This window comes from Vipera ursinii (genome assembly GCF_947247035.1).
Source record: "Vipera ursinii genome assembly, chromosome: 3".
NCBI classification, from domain to species: Eukaryota; Metazoa; Chordata; class Lepidosauria; order Squamata; family Viperidae; genus Vipera; species Vipera ursinii.
Window position 1 is genome coordinate 126,080,479 of NC_139516.1, and position 17,519 is coordinate 126,097,997.

Genomic DNA, 17,519 nt, shown 5'->3' on the forward strand with positions numbered 1-17,519 from the left:
CTGTCCTGCCTCCTATAAAAGTTGGGGTGAAGGCGGTATGGGCTACGACTCTGGGTAAGAAACCTAATAGCTGGGAAAGTGATCTTTTTTTAAAATGGAAGCCGACTGGAGTGGCGGAGAAAGTAAGGAAGCGCTTCAAATGCATCAAACCACAGTGCCCATAGTCCCCAGCGGCACTGTTGAGTATAATGATGAGGCTCGAAGTCCCCATATCTGAAAGACTAGACTGGAGAAGGTGACAAATTTGGAGGGAAACGCTTCACAGGGATTGGCATTCTTTACCGCACACGGTAGGACTCGTTTCTGAATTCTTAGCGCAGACCACCATTCTTTTTAACTTTCTCTGGATAAGATGAGGCTAACTCCCCAGCGGTAGACATTGGGGATATGTCCCTGCCCCGTCCTCTAGTCTAAAACGTCAAAAATCGGCCTCCAAGTCAACCTGGTTTCAGAAGAAAGTGTTGCGCTGGACGCAGAAGCGGGATCCATTTTGAAGACAACCCCAGCGCCAATGGAACCGCCAGCGTTCAAGCGACAGGGACAGAAGAAAGTCGCCTTCGGCCAAGACTTCGGAGGGGGACTCTCTCCTTCCAAAATCGGCGGCAAAAATTCTCCTGCCAGACTCTGGAGCAGCGCCTAAAAGAAGGAAGCCTTTCTGGTTGGGCAGAGAGTCCTCCCTTTAGTAGGCAAACTGGGATAAGCAGCAAATTCCCAGGACAGGGAGGCGGTGGGACGGGACGAGTACGTAAATCGGGGGTTGAAAATCCTCGCGAAGCTCTCCCCCACCCCCCACCACCCCCTCCAAGGTCTCTTGCCCGCCCTTGCTTCCTTCCTCCCTCCCTCCCTCCTTCCTCCAAGTGCGGCGTCAAAGGTTGGGCTACTTTGGCGATCAGAGAAGCTGAACATCCAAGGTGGCCCCTACGGTTGCAGTCCACCAACCCAGCTAAGTCTGGGCTTGGTTTAAGAATCCTTTCGCGTTCCAGGGGGTTTCTTCCTCGTCGTAACTGGCCTTAGGTTCGTGGATTCGAAGCAGCCTCCACTTCGAGCGACCTCTCCGGAGGCTTAACATTCTTCGGAGTTAAACTGGTTGGAAGGATTGCTTCAGGCGCCTCGCGGGGGCCTCCCCTGCTGTTTTCCAGGGTAGCTTAATTGGCGGTTCCCGCGAACTCCAGTTTCCTTCAATCGTTTTCATAGGGGAGGAGGGAAGAAAAAAAAAACCCGGGACGATCGCGCTTCGCCTTTCGCTTTAAGGAAAGTTGCCATCCGTTTCGTGCGCTCGTGGGTGTTCGGTTGCTTCGGGGAAGCGGGAGCCTTTGAGCACCTGGGAAAAGGGAATAAAGCCCTTCTGTTTTCATCTAGGTGCCCTTACTTACTGAAAAGCAAGCCTCCGGCGATCCTTAACCCCCAAATCAAACAATGCACTGCTCGCTTGAAAGGTGGGATGATCTGATACAACCGACCGGGATTGAGCTGCTGCGCGCCAGGAGCCCAGCCAACCGCTTGAAATGATTCAGGAGTCGCCAATGCCGGCTCCGCGGTGCCTAAAAAAGTGAAAGTTACCCCTAGAGGAAACGGGACTTGCCTCCTTCTCCCAGAGGAATGCCTCTCTGTGTCAGCGCCAGCGCCAACCGATTTAACCCTAGCTCTCTATGGATCAGCCCGTGCTTTGGGTTCCCGCCCCTCCTGCGCCCTCCCCCCCCCCTTCCCTCGAGTTTCTTGTCCGACACAATCTGGAAAGTTGCCCTTGTGCCTTGCAAAGGACGCAGACTCCAGGAGACGGCCTTCCTTTTCCTACAGCAGTGTTTGGAAAGGCCTCCACTTTTGCTACGGCGTAAGATGTGGAAATAAAATACATCAAGGCCGGGAGGAACTAAGACCTTCCAGGGACCGAAACCTTATTCTTAAGGTCCTAAGGTCCCCTCACCCCCGTTACGCATTCTGGAGAAATCCGTTCAGCTTACTCCATGAGATGCATTTATTCTCGTAAAAACAGCCGGGGAAGAAACGGGGAGGGGTAGACAGAAGAAGTGGCTCCAATACAGCTTCGTTTCCCCTCCGTTTGAAACTCACCTCCGGTTGTCCTTTGCCTCCCCTTCCCCGCGAATGAAGTGGGACTTTGGAATAACGCGGAGAACGTGGTGGCTGCTTGGAAGTCGGCCTTTTCAGTGGCTCCCTAAATTACGGAGATTTCAATGAAATCAACTGGCTTACGGACGAAATTAAGAGTGCCGGCTGTTCTCCAGGTAAAAGTTACTGCCGACAAACGGGATCCTGCGAGGATCTCTTTTCCAGAGGCGTGTTTGGGATCGGGGCCGCTATTGCGAAAACTCGACCTTGCTAGAGCCAAGCTTTTTGCCTCGGTAAATTACAGCAATTACGCAGCCGATAGGATTATATGAGGTGTACTGCGGTCTCCAGATAGTCATCCATCACCCTCAATCGAGCTGTCAGAGCGGGCAGATTCGTCCCTGGGAGGCACCAAGTCTTCCATCTGGGGAGAAGAAGGGAACATCGCCATTAATTAGAGTGTGACCCTGGGGCTATTCACGTGTCTGAACCCAGGCAAGCTCTCTGAGCAAGTCTGCACTTCTGCCCTCCCCTCCCTCCACCCCAGCTGCCCTTCCCACTACATATGGAGGCTTGCGAAAGTCCTGAGGAGCTGGTTAGTTGCCCTTTGCAAAGGAGTCCTCCCAGCCCATGACCCCTCTTTTCAAAGAATTATTTCTCCTGCCTCCCTCTCCCAAAGCACACACACCATACCTGGAGGAGAGCTGGGGTGCCCTGATCTTAGCGAGGAGACCTAAGCAAAAGGGAGAACAGTGGACGGGTAAAGGAGATGGAGTAGGCTTTGAATACCTTCCCTCCTTGCAAGAATTTCTCATTCTAACCCCTTAAACTAAAACCAGCTCTACCAGTAGGCAGAATGGAGCAGTTGACCTTGAGCTTCAAGAAAAGGCGATGACAAAATTTACTGGGGTTGGGTTGTTGTTTTTCCCCCATTTCTGTCAAAAAGAAGGAAACATATTTGTGGGATAACTGAAAGTCCCTTTTTTGTAGCAATCACCTAGGTTTGGGATGAGGAAGGTATCTGGTACCAAAGTATCTTAAACTGGGCCTTGCCTAAGTAGGTCCTTTTGGATTTAGAGCCTATGTGCCACTCTTAAATGACTTTAGGCTCAATAAAAGTGGTATTTAACCCTGCTAAGGTCCCTTAGCAGGCTTCCTGAATGGATTGTTTTATGTTCAGCCCTTAAGTTACATTCATCCAAGTGTAAGGAACTGGTGATGATTTAAGGGCATCTTTGTTCATCTGCTCACTTGGAAATAAATGGCCATTTAAATAAAGGATTACTTTAGGATTAATAATAAACAGGATGGGAATAAATGTTGAGGAAGGGGAGGGCAAGCAGTGTCTTGCATTTGTATACATATATACTGCTGCTCACCTCCAACCTAGAAAACGTGTGGGTTTCCCCAGCTTTTCCCAGTTCTTTAGCCAGATTTCACCAAAATATGCTGTTCTACAAAGAGCGTTTGCTCTTTGAATCCCGTTACTGAAATGCCATTTTTTTTTCTCCACTTTTATCTTGAACACTCTTCCCAAACTTCATGGGTTGAACCAATATGAGTCTCAAACTATCTTTTTTTTTATCTGAGATGTAAATCCAGCCAAGCATGAGTTCCTAAGCATGCATGCTCAGTAATACAAACATAATCTCCAAATGTTCATTGTGTAGGGTTCCAGTCTAAGAATCCCCAAATGCTTTAGAGATCTAGGGATGGTCTTTTGAACTCCTGCCCCCTGGATTCTCCTACTGAAGTATTCAGCAGTACAGAAATTCCAGCTCTATTAAAATTAATTTGGCATGTGGCTGTTGACATCACTAAAACATTTCTATAGCAGTGGTGTTAGTGATTTAACCTAATAGGGAAATCCAGAGGGCTTGAGCAATTATTCTCATTAAATGTGAAAATACTGTACAATGATTAAACATGAAAATGTATTTAATATTCAGATTAAAAAAAAGGCCTAGCAAGAGACTTAAGAACAATTGCCAGTGTTGAATTTTGGTAAATATTTAGCATTCAAACCAACTAAACCTGGACACAAATTACACACATTAGACATGTTTTAAGCTTATAGTAGGGTGGCTTTTAACTTTTAGTATTCTGTGTGTGGCTGTAACATCTGGTCTAATGCTTCCACCTTTGCCTGCTTCTCACTTTCCACTTTGGCTATGTTACAGTCTTAGCCAGGTCAGACAGAAGCACAGCAGATGCCTCTCTGCAGCATAAGTTCGATAAAATTGGGTTCAGTTCACCACTGCTATCATGGATTAAATATCTGGTTGGTTCTAATAACAGCATTGACAAATTGCTGATTTGGAAGGCTCCATCCCATCCTAGGGCTCTGTGTTTGAAGAGTTTTTTCATTCTTACCAATATAAAATTTTAAAAACTTAAATCATCAGACTTTGTTTGGAAGGGAAAATAATGCTACTTTGCTTCTTGTTAGCAAATTTTGTTTTTTAGAATGGTCAAGTGGAATTCTGGAACTGTGATGAATGTCATCTAGATTTAGATGGGACAGAACGGAACTCTGCAAAACAGAATCAAAGTTTGCTAGTCACAGAGGGTGAACTTTCATTCTGTCAGAGAGACAGAGAAAAACATCCTTACTCATTTTTTTTAATTGCTTCTCAGCAACATTTCGAGCATCATGTCAAGTATGTGGAAGGTTATAGAGAGAGATGAAGAACAAGAGTAATAAAGCAATTTCCAGCCACCCATCAGATTCCAGCTGATAATTTATACTCGTGATAAATAAATCAAGGGCTTGAAAAGCAATATAAAGAGCAGGCACAATAGCCTAGAAAACTAGGCCTAAAAGACCCACACGCAGGCCTTGGATATACCCTCTTGCAATAAGAAATGAAAACTTACCAGTGGCAGTATTTCATCAGAGCCTTATTTACACATAGACCAGCACTGTGTACAGATACTGGTCAGAACAAGTCAGAGCGAGTAACACTGAAGGGATCAAGGTATCAACTCCCAAATCTCTTTCTCCATCTTGCATCTACCAACAAACATTGCCTTTTTCGCCTACACAAGGTCGGGATGATTACACTCTCCTACTTTGCAGGATCAATGCCTGCATAACAAACGCCAGCAGTATTTCGAGGCGTTTGCTAAAAACTGTGGATCGGTATGTCAGACCTAATCAAAGGTGGCAAACCATTTCGCTCCTCCATAACGGGACACCAGATATGCCTGATGCCTTTAAGATAATTCCACCCACCCACCACCCCGAACCTCCACCTGCAAAAGCGCCTTTTTAAACAACTCCCGGCCTCCCAAAACAGCGAGAAGAGAGAAATGCCTACTCTGAACGGGAGCGAGAGCTGTGGCTAATGGGTTCATAGGATCGGAGGCGAGTGCGGGCCAGGAGAGCAGTGTGTGTGTGTGGGGGGGTGTCTCCTCTCGGTGCGCTTGTCTGTCAACGTCGGAGCTGCTTTCAACTGTTGATTTAAAAGCGTGGCTGGCGCGCGTCCCTTGTCGGCCTCGTTTGTAAGCGGACTGATGACTGCAGGGCGGGGGGGGGGGGAGAGAGAGAGAGAGAGAGAGAAGCGGCAGGCAGCTGCTCATTAATTAATTTCTAATTAAAAGTGCTTACCACCCTTCAGTGATTCCGCGCACGCGCGCCGAGAAACGCGTGGACTGGGGTTGTGGGGAGAGAGAGAGAGAGAGAGAGACAAGAGTCGGAGCGTAACTCGGATGCCTTCTGCTCCGAAGTCTATTTTTTCGGGGCCTCTCCAAGGAGCTTCTTCGCCCTGGCGTGGCTCTCCCGGTCCCGTTTGCGCTACTAATCAGTGGCGTAGTGTGGGGGGTGTAGGGGGGGCCGGCCACACCGGGCGCAACATCTGGGGGGGCGCATTAGATGCATTTTACTTTAATTACATCAGTATTTTCATAACAAACAATACATGTGCTTAGGGGGGTAAGGGTTTCTTTAATCTAGTGGAAGAGACTCGAGTGCTAAAATCCACGGGTTAGGGGGCGCAAATTACTTGCCTTGCCCCGGGTGCTGACAACCCACGCTGCGCCACTGCTACTAATCCACGGGCGAGAGAGTCGCCTCCCGCGAGAAAGCAAACTCGGAGCTCTTTCTGCGCTGCTTTGGGCGCTGCTTCAATCGCAGCCGCTCCAAAGGGAACATACAACCCCCAACAGAAGAGGTGAACCCGGGGCAGGTCCCGTGGGGGTCTTTCCTGGCTGTTCCTGGCCTGGATTGGCGGATGGAGAGACAGGTCATTATTATTATTTTTCCGCTCCCCGCCTTCCGCCGTCTGTGGATGGGGCAAAATATGTTGTAGTGTGGGTGGGTGAGACAGGCGCCACTCGCCCAACTCCTGAGGCAGTTTTTCCTTAAAACTTGTTATTTGCATTTGTGTGCCGGGCCGGAGGGGAGGGAGAAATACATCCACGCTACTTTTTTTTAAAAAAAAAAATGATACTAATATTCAATGTATTTCTTTATTTGTTTTGGTATTTGGAACTCTTAAGGCCCCTGGAAGCCCGAGTTATTCACTCCTCTGGACCAGTAAGGCTGCCTCCCAAGCTCCCAAGCCCAACACTTCTGCTGCTGCATCCTGGACTTTGAGAGCACTCCAGTTGCCATGTCCTACCCCCAGTTTGGATACCCTTATTCATCTGCACCTCAGGTAAGACCAGCCGTAACAGAGATCATGCCAAATATTGCACTGGATTTCCCCTTCCCCCACCAAAAGTCCCCACTAAGGATAAATGTGGAAAAGTGTTTTTTTTTTATCTTTCTAGAGGGCAATACTGATATCATTGGAATCAAAAACACTTAAATCCAGGACTGCAAGACAGAAATGTGGAAGCTGGGAAATCATTTTCACCTGGATAGTTATGCTTTATGAATGGAATGTCTTTGCAGTCAGGGGTTTTTACTTCGCAGTAGGATCGCCAGTCGATCCGAAATAAAGTTCAGTTGGAATCAGTCTATGGGTAGAAAAAGGACTGTGAAAAGCAAGAGAGACGACAATTTTGGGAGGGAAGCTGCAGTGTTAAGGGCCCAATCCCATTTATTTTATTTTATTTATTTTATTTTAATTCCATTTATATCCCGCCCTTCTCCGAAGACTCAGGGCGGCTTACAAGCTTAGCAGTAGCCTTCATTCTATGTATATGCCTGCTTGTTAGGGCTTTCACACACACCCCAAGCGACATTATTACAAAGTCAGCTTAATTGCCCCCAACAATCTGGGTCCTCATTTTACCTACCTCGGAAGGATGGAAGGCTGAGTCAACCTTGAGCCTGGTGGGACGCGAACCTGCACTAATTGCAGGCAGCTGGTGTTACTTAAGGAGGCATTAGCCCACTGCTCCACCAAGGCTCCTACTCAGCCTACTCAGACTAAGTCCCACAGAATCTTCAGTGAACCCTCAACCTAACTAAGCAAATATGTAAGCTGTCTTTGATTCACACCAACAGGAAACCAAATCAGTTGGGCTTCTGGCTGAATTCCATTCAGTTCTGCTCCCAGATGGGCAGAAAAGAAGGCTAGGTCAATTCGTATGACTGAGCGCCTGGGAAAGAAAGGGCCGGGTGGGTTAGTAGACCCACAAAAACCCATCATGCAGGCAATTCCACTTAAGGTCCACCAAAATCAATCTCCGATGGAATGGCTGCATCTTTAGATTAAGTAATCTATTGCTCAAGGCAGGTAGGTGGATTAAATATTCCCCAGGATTGTACATATATATGTGCCCAAATGGAGGGCAGGAAAGGGAGAAGGTTTATTCCAGATGTATTAACTTTGAGAAACTGCAAATAATTTGCCTTGAAATCAGCGGCAAGGTTTGCCCCAGAACAAAGTTCTGTGGTTTGGCATCCAAATGTACCTTACATAATTGATTGCTGGGTTGGCTAACTAGCCTGATTGACTCCCAGGTCTCTCCTCTTTTCACCATCCTGTCCTTTCTTCTTCTAGTTCCTGATGACCACCAACTCCTTGTCAACTTGCTGTGAGACCAGTGGTAGGTCCTTGGCGGACTCAGGAGCGGCACCCTCCACTCAGACCCCTGTCTACTGTCCAGTATATGAGAGCAGGCTGCTGGCCACAGCCAGGCACGAACTCAATTCAGCAGCTGCTCTGGGAGTCTATGGGAATCCCTACACAAACACTCAAGGCTATGGCAATTATGTCACTTATGGGACAGAGGCATCAGCTTTCTATTCCTTGGTAAGTCTCTGCCACTGCTGTGCCCAGAATTTTCTCAAGGAAAGTAAGGAAGCCTACCCACTGTTTCTTAAGAGACTTAGTAAACTACTTCAGAAAACCTGGCTTGGTCACCAATTGGGCTTGCCTAGATCTTAAGATCGGGATGGAAGCTCAGTCTTAGAAAGTAAACATTCAGCTCAAAAATGAACTGAATTAGGATGAAAAATGTAGGAATTTGGGGTAAGAATACCGTTTAGCCCCTCTAGAACCAATGGTTCTTTTTTTCCCCTAGACCTAGAAAACTCTACATGCTTTGGAGAAAATTGGTGTTTACCACACACTTGGAGCATACCTGATGGGGAAGTTTAACAGGTGTTGGGCAATCTTCTCCAACCCAATTACATGCAGGTCTGGATGAAAACCCACATAGTCAGCTGCACACGTTCTAATATAACCAATGGTTGATAACCAAAGATGAATGCATGTAAAAACATACTATCCTCATTACACTACACACTACACACACACATCTTTATACAGCAATTTTTATCCTGCATTCCTGATGCATATTCATCCTAATCTTCTATAAAATATCACATACTGAACTGAGTTGGTAAAAGATCTGGTCTGCTGAAAAATTTAAATATAACATAAACTTTGGTGTAAAATATTTGCTTCAAGCAAGACCACCATTAGTATGGTGAGTGGGTTCCTCACTGGAAGAAGGTGGAGTCTGATCCTCCACAGCTGTGAAATTTCATTTGTTTAACTTCTAGCTTCAACCTGGAATTTAGAATTTCAGGTTCCAAAGGACAGTAAATCTGGGAATTCGTGACTTAGTAGAGAACTAGCGTTTCCTGAAAAAACTGGATTTTTTTGTTAATCTCTTAATCAGCGTGGATAATACTGTGCTCAATAAAGGGTGTGTGTGTGTGTGTGAGAGAGAGAGAGAGGGGAGAGAGAGAGAGAGAGAGAGAGAGAGATTCTTATCCATACCCAAACAAATACACTTAGAAAGATCCCACTTGTTAGGTAGATTTCTAAGGTGGTCTGCCGTGATGTTTTCAATTTTAAGATCATTTGCCTATGCTTAATGACTTACCACATTGATATTAATCTGTTTTGAACCCCTGAATGAAGAATGCATACAATTAAATCTTAGTCAAGTACAAGGGTGTGGCCTTGATTTTGAAAAAAAATACCCATTACGGACCTGTTTTTGAATAAACAGGCATGAGTTTGGGCTAGTAATCAGTCCGGAATTTTCTTGCTAGGGGGAAAATACTTTATCTTTGATTGCGTGGAGTACTTTGCTGTCTTGTTCCCATCTATGTTTCCTTGTGAGGAAGAAGATATTGCTCCCTGCTTTGCTTTGCTTTGCTTTCCCATTACTGGCAAGGAAAGGGGTGAGCTGAAAGAGGCCATCCTTGGTTTTCCTGTTCTAGAATAGCTTTGATTCGAAGGATGGGAGTGGATCTGCGCATGCGGGCATTACCCAGGCGACCGCTTACTATCCCTACGATCACACGCTCAGTCAGTATCAATATGACAGGTAAGAAACAAACAGCTATTAATTGCGAGGCAGGACAAGGGAGGGGCAGGGGGAGGACACTGGCTGTTGGCTTCCCCATTGGGAACCCGATTTAAAGATAACTGCAACTGAATGTGTCTTGGGGGTGGGTGGGTGGATATCAGCACTTATAAAGGCGCAGCAGTTTTGCTGAATGTCTGACTGCTTGCATGTTGACCTGGATGAATAATCCTGAGTAGCAGCAGATGTTAAGCTAAAATACAAATTATTATTCTGTTTTAATCAGTGTGAGGAAAACATCTCATTGACTTCCCTTGAAGTTTTCTCAGGTCTTCTTGTCTTCTAGCTTATAGCTGAGAGATTATTTGTGCAAATGGATTACGCAAATCTTTCTCACCTCCCTTGGATTAGGTGTTACGTATGAATGCATTTCCCACCCTGTGAAAAGCCCATGCTTTCAGCTATGGGAATGTTCGCTCTAGCGGTGATGGAGAGTAATGGCTGAAAAATGAATTAGGGAGTCATTTGATCACATTTCCCCCCCCCACACACACACACACGCACTGTGGAGGCTTAGAAAAACCATTATCTTAACTGCACGGTATCCCCATCTACAACTATAGGAGTCATTATGGACCTTCCTTAAAGGGTTTGATAAGGGTTTGAAATGCTGTAATGAAGTCAGGGGAGCCCTAGTGACAATTGAAAGGGACAGTATCCTATCGCCCAGCATAGGGTATACAAATTATTATCTATGCATTGATGTTCCCAAGGAATGTTTCTTGCATATGTGAACTAGCTTTTAAACTGAACTCATCCTATTTACTTAAAAAGAAAATCTCAGTCCTACATACACCAGATGAAAAGATCTAGAGAGGGTTCAAGTCAGTTTATCCCCATATCACTGGCGATAGGATTATCATCTGCAAAAAGTCCCACTGCATTTATTCACTGTAATTCTTCACACACTTCCCTGGGGACTGAGCTTTATGTCTGAGCATGCATGCATGGATTTTTGCTATAAGCAGTCCAAGAAGGAAGACACAAATCCTTAATTGAACTACTTGTAGAATTCCAGGAGTTTACTCATGCACCTGCCCAGTCTTCATTTCCATACAGACTTTTTTTTATTGTCTCCAGTCACAAACCCATACCTTTCTTCTAATCTTTTTTATCACTTTGGCCTTACAGCTCTATTTTCAAATTCCTATTTGCATTTCTCGGGATGAATACCTAAGTGATCACCCAGAGATCAGTCTCTCACTGATCAAGAGCTAGATCTGCCTTGGGTACTAGGTAATGGCTGTATGGAGTCTATGACCATGGAAGATTTAGGAATCTGCCTAGGTAGGTGCTATGAAATAACAGCTTCTGCAAGGTTTCTCTGAGTCCAGCAGAAACTAACGTTTCAAAAGTTCAAGCCTGAAAGTTTTAGAGCACCTGAGCAATCCATAGATTAGACAGTGAACCTCTAAACATTACAGTCACCCAATGAGAACAGAAGTAAGCTTTGATTTTGGAAGAAAGCCTGAAGTGAAAAGATTGGGGGGGGGTTCCCCTAGTGATTGAATCCTTGTCTAGTTGTTCTCCCCTTCAATATTTTGCACCCTTTTTAACACCTATGAACAAAGGAAGGTTTTAAAGAGATTGTAAGGTCAGTGGCAGCATTAGCTTTAAATCTAGATATTTCCCTCATTTCAGTCAATCAGCATTGATTTAATCATAGCTTTCTCTTCGTTTATGATTCTTTTCTTCCCTTGGCTGCTTCACATATGCATAAATCACATTTTTGCACAGAGCATTTCACACTTCACAACTGGCATACGGATGTGTGAAGTTGCTCTAAGAATCAATGACTAACTCATCCCTATGCGTACTTTTCTTTCAGAGACAGATTTCCAAATATTTCCCATGAATTCAGATAGCTTAAAGTTGACACACACCCCCTTTTAACATCATGTTAAACAAACCTTTTTTTATCTTTGATCTCGTTATTGCTTGTTTTCTAAAAGAACATGCGCCAAGAATCCCCACTTCCACTATTTCAACCTTTTAAGCCCAGTGGGTGCAGGTGACCTTTTCTTAGATGATGTATATTAAATATTCAGGCACAGTTTCAATGTCTCTCTCCGTGTGTGTATATGAGAGTGAGAACGAGAGAGTATTTTGCCGCTAATAAAAGGAAATATTTTTATTACCATCTCATGGAGAGGTTACTCGGAGGTCTTTACTGGAGAGAAGTAGCACCCAAAAAAGGATATTTTTCTGACACATTCCTTTTATATTAACTGTATACTAATTCCTCCCAAAGGCCACATTTCTTTGGCAAACCGTCTGCTGTAATCTGATCCATCCTTCCCTGAGGAATCTCTACTGAATAGAGTGATACTTTCAAATAACCCTGCCCTTCATCCCCAGCAGACTGCAGAGTCCATCCACATACTTCTACATAGTCAGATTGTTTATTGGATAAATGTTGAGTACTTACAGGTCTTATCCCCTAAATGAAAGATTTGTGAGCTAGAAGAATCTCTGTTCCATGGATAGCAGTGAGACATTCTCCTCAGTTAGAATAAAGGTAGGTCTGTTAAGTACCCGTCCTCTTTTTCTCACACTCTTTGTAACCACAGATATAGCACCATGGATGGAGGGACAAGGAGGAAAAACGCCACTCGGGAAACAACCAGCACGCTGAAAGCCTGGCTGCAGGAGCACCGCAAGAACCCTTACCCAACTAAAGGCGAGAAAATCATGCTGGCCATCATCACCAAAATGACCCTGACACAGGTTTCCACCTGGTTTGCCAATGCCCGGAGGAGGCTCAAGAAGGAGAACAAGATGACATGGCCCCCAAGGAATAAGTGTGCTGATGAAAAAAGACCCTACGAGGAAGACGAGGATGGAGAAGGTCAAGGGGAGAATCTAAAGAATGAGAAAGTCGAGGGTATCGCCTAACAGTTCCTTAAAATACTGCAAGCTTATACTTTTTCTCCCTAGATTAGCTTTGCCCACCCAGGGACTTTTAGACCTACTGGACTATAATTGCATGTTGACCTAGGGTGATGGCAACTCTAGTCCAATACATTTGGAGGCATCAGGTTGGGAAAGGCTTCCTTATATCTTCTGCGCATCAGAGCAAATTGGAATATGCAGTCATCATCTATTGGGGAATACTTGGACATGGTATCCTAGTTCTCAGTTTATGGAGAAATTATCTGTGAGGGGACACTCTAGATTATATTTGATAATACAAGGATAAATTTCACTCTTAGCAGGCAATAGCCTTGCAGTGGGCATTGTGCAAACCAATATCCTTAACAACTCAATGCTGCATTCACATGACATGCTTTAACTTGATTTCCAAGTTAATCCATGTTCCCATAGCCCCACGAATTAACCTGATGTGTTGAGGCACAACACCAAACACCTCAAAAAAAAAATCTAACCTAGATTAACACTAAACAAATTGTACATGTTATGGTAATAGAGCCACTAAATCTTTTGTGATTAAAGAAGTGATTAAGGAATAAGCAAATACACTTTCTTAGAGCAGCACAGTACTCTTGAATTTGAAAATTTTATTTTAGAAGGCATGATTTATAGCCAGTTCTGTATATCGGGTTTTTTTGGGGAAACTGGTAATTCTCAGGTGTGCAATGATGGGAATGTATTTATCTGGAGATGAGAAAGTTGCTGCATTCAGCTGTGTGCCAAGCTTAATCTGGCAGGGTGAGAGATGGGTATCAAATGATTGTTCCGACCGTGGTTACTTCTCCAAGGCTCAAACCTAACTTGGAGAAGTAAAATTTACATGCAAGAAGAAAAGAGTGATAGATATAAATATTTAGTTGAGGTAAAAAAAATGTGTCCAACTGGAGCGAATATCTTATTTCAGGCAGCATCTGTATCCATTTGAAAGTTTTTGACAAGTGACTACCAGTTTGTTTCCTAATAACCAGTTCAAAATAGCGGCTGACCATTCCACCAGTTAAGACTTGAGGGAAAGCAAGGCATTATTTCTCCGAAAAAGGAGAAGGGGGATTCTTGTGAATGATTTGTGGCAGACTTGAGGAAGAGAGATTTCATTGGCAAATGCTAGATAAGACGAGAATGAATTAAACAGTGTTTCCCCCTTCTTCTATTCCCAGAATCCTCCGGGAAGGAGGACAAAGAGCTGGGCCTAAGCGACCTGGACGACTACGACCCACTAGAGTCGGAAAGCTCGGAGAGCGAGCTGAAGCCGCCAGCCTTCGGCCACGTGGAGAGCAGCGGCGCGTGCGCCAACGAGCCAAGCAAAGAGCCCGCTCTGGGCGCGGGCGGGGCGGCCTCGCTGGAAAACACCCTGGACAGACCCAAGAGCTGCCTCAAGGAGTCCGCGTCGGGGCCGGAAGGCTGCGAGGCGACGGAGCTGCTGAGGCAAAGAAGCTGCGAGGCCAAGCCGTGTTACCAGCCGCAGCAGCAGCAGCCGCCGCCGCCGCCTTCGCCGCTCCTCGAGGGCAGCGGGAAGCCGAGGATCTGGTCGCTGGCGCACACGGCCACCTCGCTCAACCAGGCGGAGTACCCCTCGTGCATGCTGAAGCGCCAGCAGGGGGCGTCGAGCGGCGGGGCGGCGCAGGCGTCCGGCGTCCTGGAGAGGCCCGCGAAGGATTCCCCCGTTACCAACCTCAGGAACTGGGTGGACGGCGTGTTCCACGACCCCCTCTTCAGACACAGCACGCTGAACCAGGCCTTGAACAGCACCACAGTGTCTTGGGCGGCCACCAAGGGCTCCATCTTGGAGACGGGAGCCTTGGGGCGCTCGCTGGGGGGCGGAGCCGCCGTGCTCAAGGGGCAGCTGGCCGGCCTGGCTGGGCCTCAGGACTCCGGCAAAGACTTCCTGGCTTTTCCCAAAGCGGGCGGCAAAATGTTCTGCTCTTAACGACCGAGCCCCGTCCGCGTCCGCCTTCCCTGGGTCAGGGGAGGGGGAAGGCAAGGCCGGGGGGGCGGTTAAAGACTCGGACCTGGCGAGCCGCTGAGGCCGGGGTGGGCCCTGGTGACTTGGCGGGGAACTCGAAAGACTTGGAGAGTTGAGATTTGGGCGGGAAACGTTTTACAGGAGCGGAACAGAACGGGGAGGGGTTTTAAAAAACGCGGCTGGACATTTCAGGCGGGAGAAAAGAGCCCCATTCTCTGCTTTTGGGAAGTGTGTGTGTGGGGGGGGGAAAGAGTTTTGATCACTTCCAGCAATCGAAGTCTTCATCACGGATCTTGCGCACGCGCCACTCGCGCCGCCTTTGGAATCTCCCGGGGCGAGTTTACAGGGCGCGAGATTCAAATTCAGCTTCTTCGAGGAGGGAAGGGGAGGGGACCGTTTGTCTCGTTCTTTTATTTCCTTTTAATTTGTGGCATGCCGATCTTAGTTACCAAAAAAAAAAGGACTTTCTCGGACTTTCCCCCTCACCCCTCCTCTTTTCATTGTTAGCATCTCATACACACATACACAGGCACACAAAAAAATCGCACTTCTTTTCACCGAGTTAAAACCCCATTGCGCTCCCGTACACGAACACAGAATTTTTGACCTTGACAAATAGGTTATGTCGAAAGGGTATGTTCACCCCAAATAAATGGTCTGTCTCTCAAGAGTTATCCTATGATTTGTGATCTCTTTGCCTTGCTTGTGAAAGAAACTCCCCCCCCAGTGGGTTTTTGGAAAGGGGGACAAAAGTAAGTTTACCGGTACTTTTCGCCAGTTTCAGAAGAATGTCTATTTCGAAGTAGCTCCATGAAAATGAATATCACTTCCAAGTTAAAACAGGTATCGAGCTTTTTGGAAGTCAGATAGTATAAATATGAATATTTTCGTCCAGACTGGAGTCCAATGCTGTACTTTGTAGAGCCACTTGACAAGGCCTTCAACGATAAAGGTCAAAAGACAAGGCAAGCCAAAGGGAGTTGTGGCACAACTTTTAAATCAACAGAGAATCTGTTGCAGCGCGAATTTTTTTTTATTAAACGACTTTTAAGATCTACCAAGGGTTCGGTAGTTCCAGATGAAGCAGCGACGCTGGAGCAGCGGGTAGTAGTGGCTGCTTAAAAGAAGAATATTTCAATTATTTCTTACCGGGGTCCCAAGCAAAATCATTTACACCTTTCTTTCCTTTTCTCTAAAACTCATTATAAAAACTCAAAAGGCGATTTGTGAAAGGGAGTTAATACAACCCATCACTTTGGGAGGAGGGTGCTTATGGAGTTTGGCGATGGGTAGGGTAATCTGGAGAAAGCAAGGGCCAAGTGCTGGTTTTAGAGTGTTTTTAAAAAATAAGAACGTTTATAATTTAAGCTCTTCTGTTGGAATATTTATAATTGCACCCGCGGACAAAGTGGGACACACCTTTTTCTATTTCTCTGTAACAAGTTATAAACGGGCAAAGAAAAATTCGGATATGATCTGAAATTTGGAGGACAGAAAAAGGTTATCTATTAAGAGAAGTCGTATTTTTAAAGGGACCCAGTTCAGCTTCTCAAGCCAATCAGGAGAAGGGCAATATCGTGACCAACTGAGGCTTGCTTCCCTTCCGTCTCCTGACCAAAAGTGCGATCTTAGACAAGTTTGAGTGAAAGGAAGCCTGGAAGAGGAAATTGTTTCTTAGAAAATTTCCACAGAATCGAGTTGCATAAAGAAATTTTAATTCGGTTCCCCAGGTAGAATTGATTATATAGACGCTCGGCATTAAAAGCTCGGTGAGCTGCTCACTTAATTCGGGTTGAGAGGGAAGGATTCCCCCCCCTCCCGCCCCCGAAAAGGAAAAAGGCGAGCAGGGGAAAATTTAGAGAAATGAAATTGTTGGGAATGTAAAGTCGCCAAGGAAGTCCTGATATTGTACTGCAGAAGCTGCCGGCACCTCTCGCCCTCCCTCCCTCCCTCCCCCCCATCCCCGCCCCGTTAATGTGAGCGAAGCAATTGATTCACATGGAAGATTTGATGTTTTAAAGCGCCGTTTTAACTTGAAGCTTCTCCCCTGGTATGGAGAGCGAATCGTTGGATTCTCTATGAATATTTCAGCACTTCAGGATGGATGCTTTACCGTTTTGACATTAAATAGAAGCGCAGCCAAGAGGAAGGAGGAGTGCTCCCCCCCCTCCACCCCACGGCGCGGGACTTTCTCGAGAAACGTCGGGCAATTTGCCACTTAGCCTGCAGAAGACAGCGCCGTCAAGATCCCCTCTCGCGGCCGCCTGGGGATGGAGGCGGGGAGCTGTCTGCGGGTTGCCGGGAAAGCCGGGGTTGCCTTCGGAGTCCGCCCTCAGATTGAAACGCTTTAAAAGACACCCTTTCATCATTTATTGCCCTGTACACCGCCCTGAGTCCTTCGGGAGAAAGGCGGTATAAAAATTTAATAAATAATAATAATTCCGACCGGCAAAATAAATTAATAAAGGAACTTTGTAAATTCCATAGAAGTAATTTTGAAAGGAATATTAAAAGCCATAAAACTAAAAGCTGTCCGGTTAAATTCACGGGTGTGTGTGTGTGTGTGTCAGGGTGGGGATTTAAATCTCTGGGGCGCTTCCTTTAGAGCAGACATGTCAAACACAAGGCCCGGGGGCCAGATCTGGCCCGTGAAGTGGTTTCATGTGGCCCGCGAAGCCATCCTGGAAACAGTGAGGGAACGGCCCCCACTGCCTTGGCCCTGGTCCAGAGACCCTCCTTCTGCCAGAGACCCTCAGATCTGTCCCACTCCTGCCCAGGCCCC

The 17,519-nt window shown here is 46.2% G+C and overlaps 1 protein-coding gene and 1 long non-coding RNA gene across 2 annotated transcripts in view; one reads left to right on the top strand and one right to left on the bottom strand.

Annotated features, from left to right (window-relative positions):
• Positions 1-2,468: 2,468 nt before the first annotated feature.
• Positions 2,469-17,519, bottom strand: part of LOC310637501 — a 44,656-nt gene continuing 29,605 nt past the window's right edge. The window contains exon 3 of the long non-coding RNA XR_014491935.1: positions 2,469-2,491. This is a non-coding gene — a long non-coding RNA (uncharacterized lncRNA). The remainder of the gene's footprint in view (positions 2,492-17,519) is intronic.
• IRX4 (iroquois homeobox 4) lies at positions 6,681-14,701 on the top strand (the record flags this gene model as incomplete). The annotated part of the gene is made up of 5 exons (XM_083357952.1): positions 6,681-6,725; positions 8,022-8,273; positions 9,698-9,804; positions 12,414-12,727; positions 13,932-14,701. The coding sequence occupies 5 exons, from the start codon at positions 6,681-6,683 to the stop codon at positions 14,699-14,701; spliced, it is 1,488 nt and encodes a 495-aa protein (XP_083214078.1).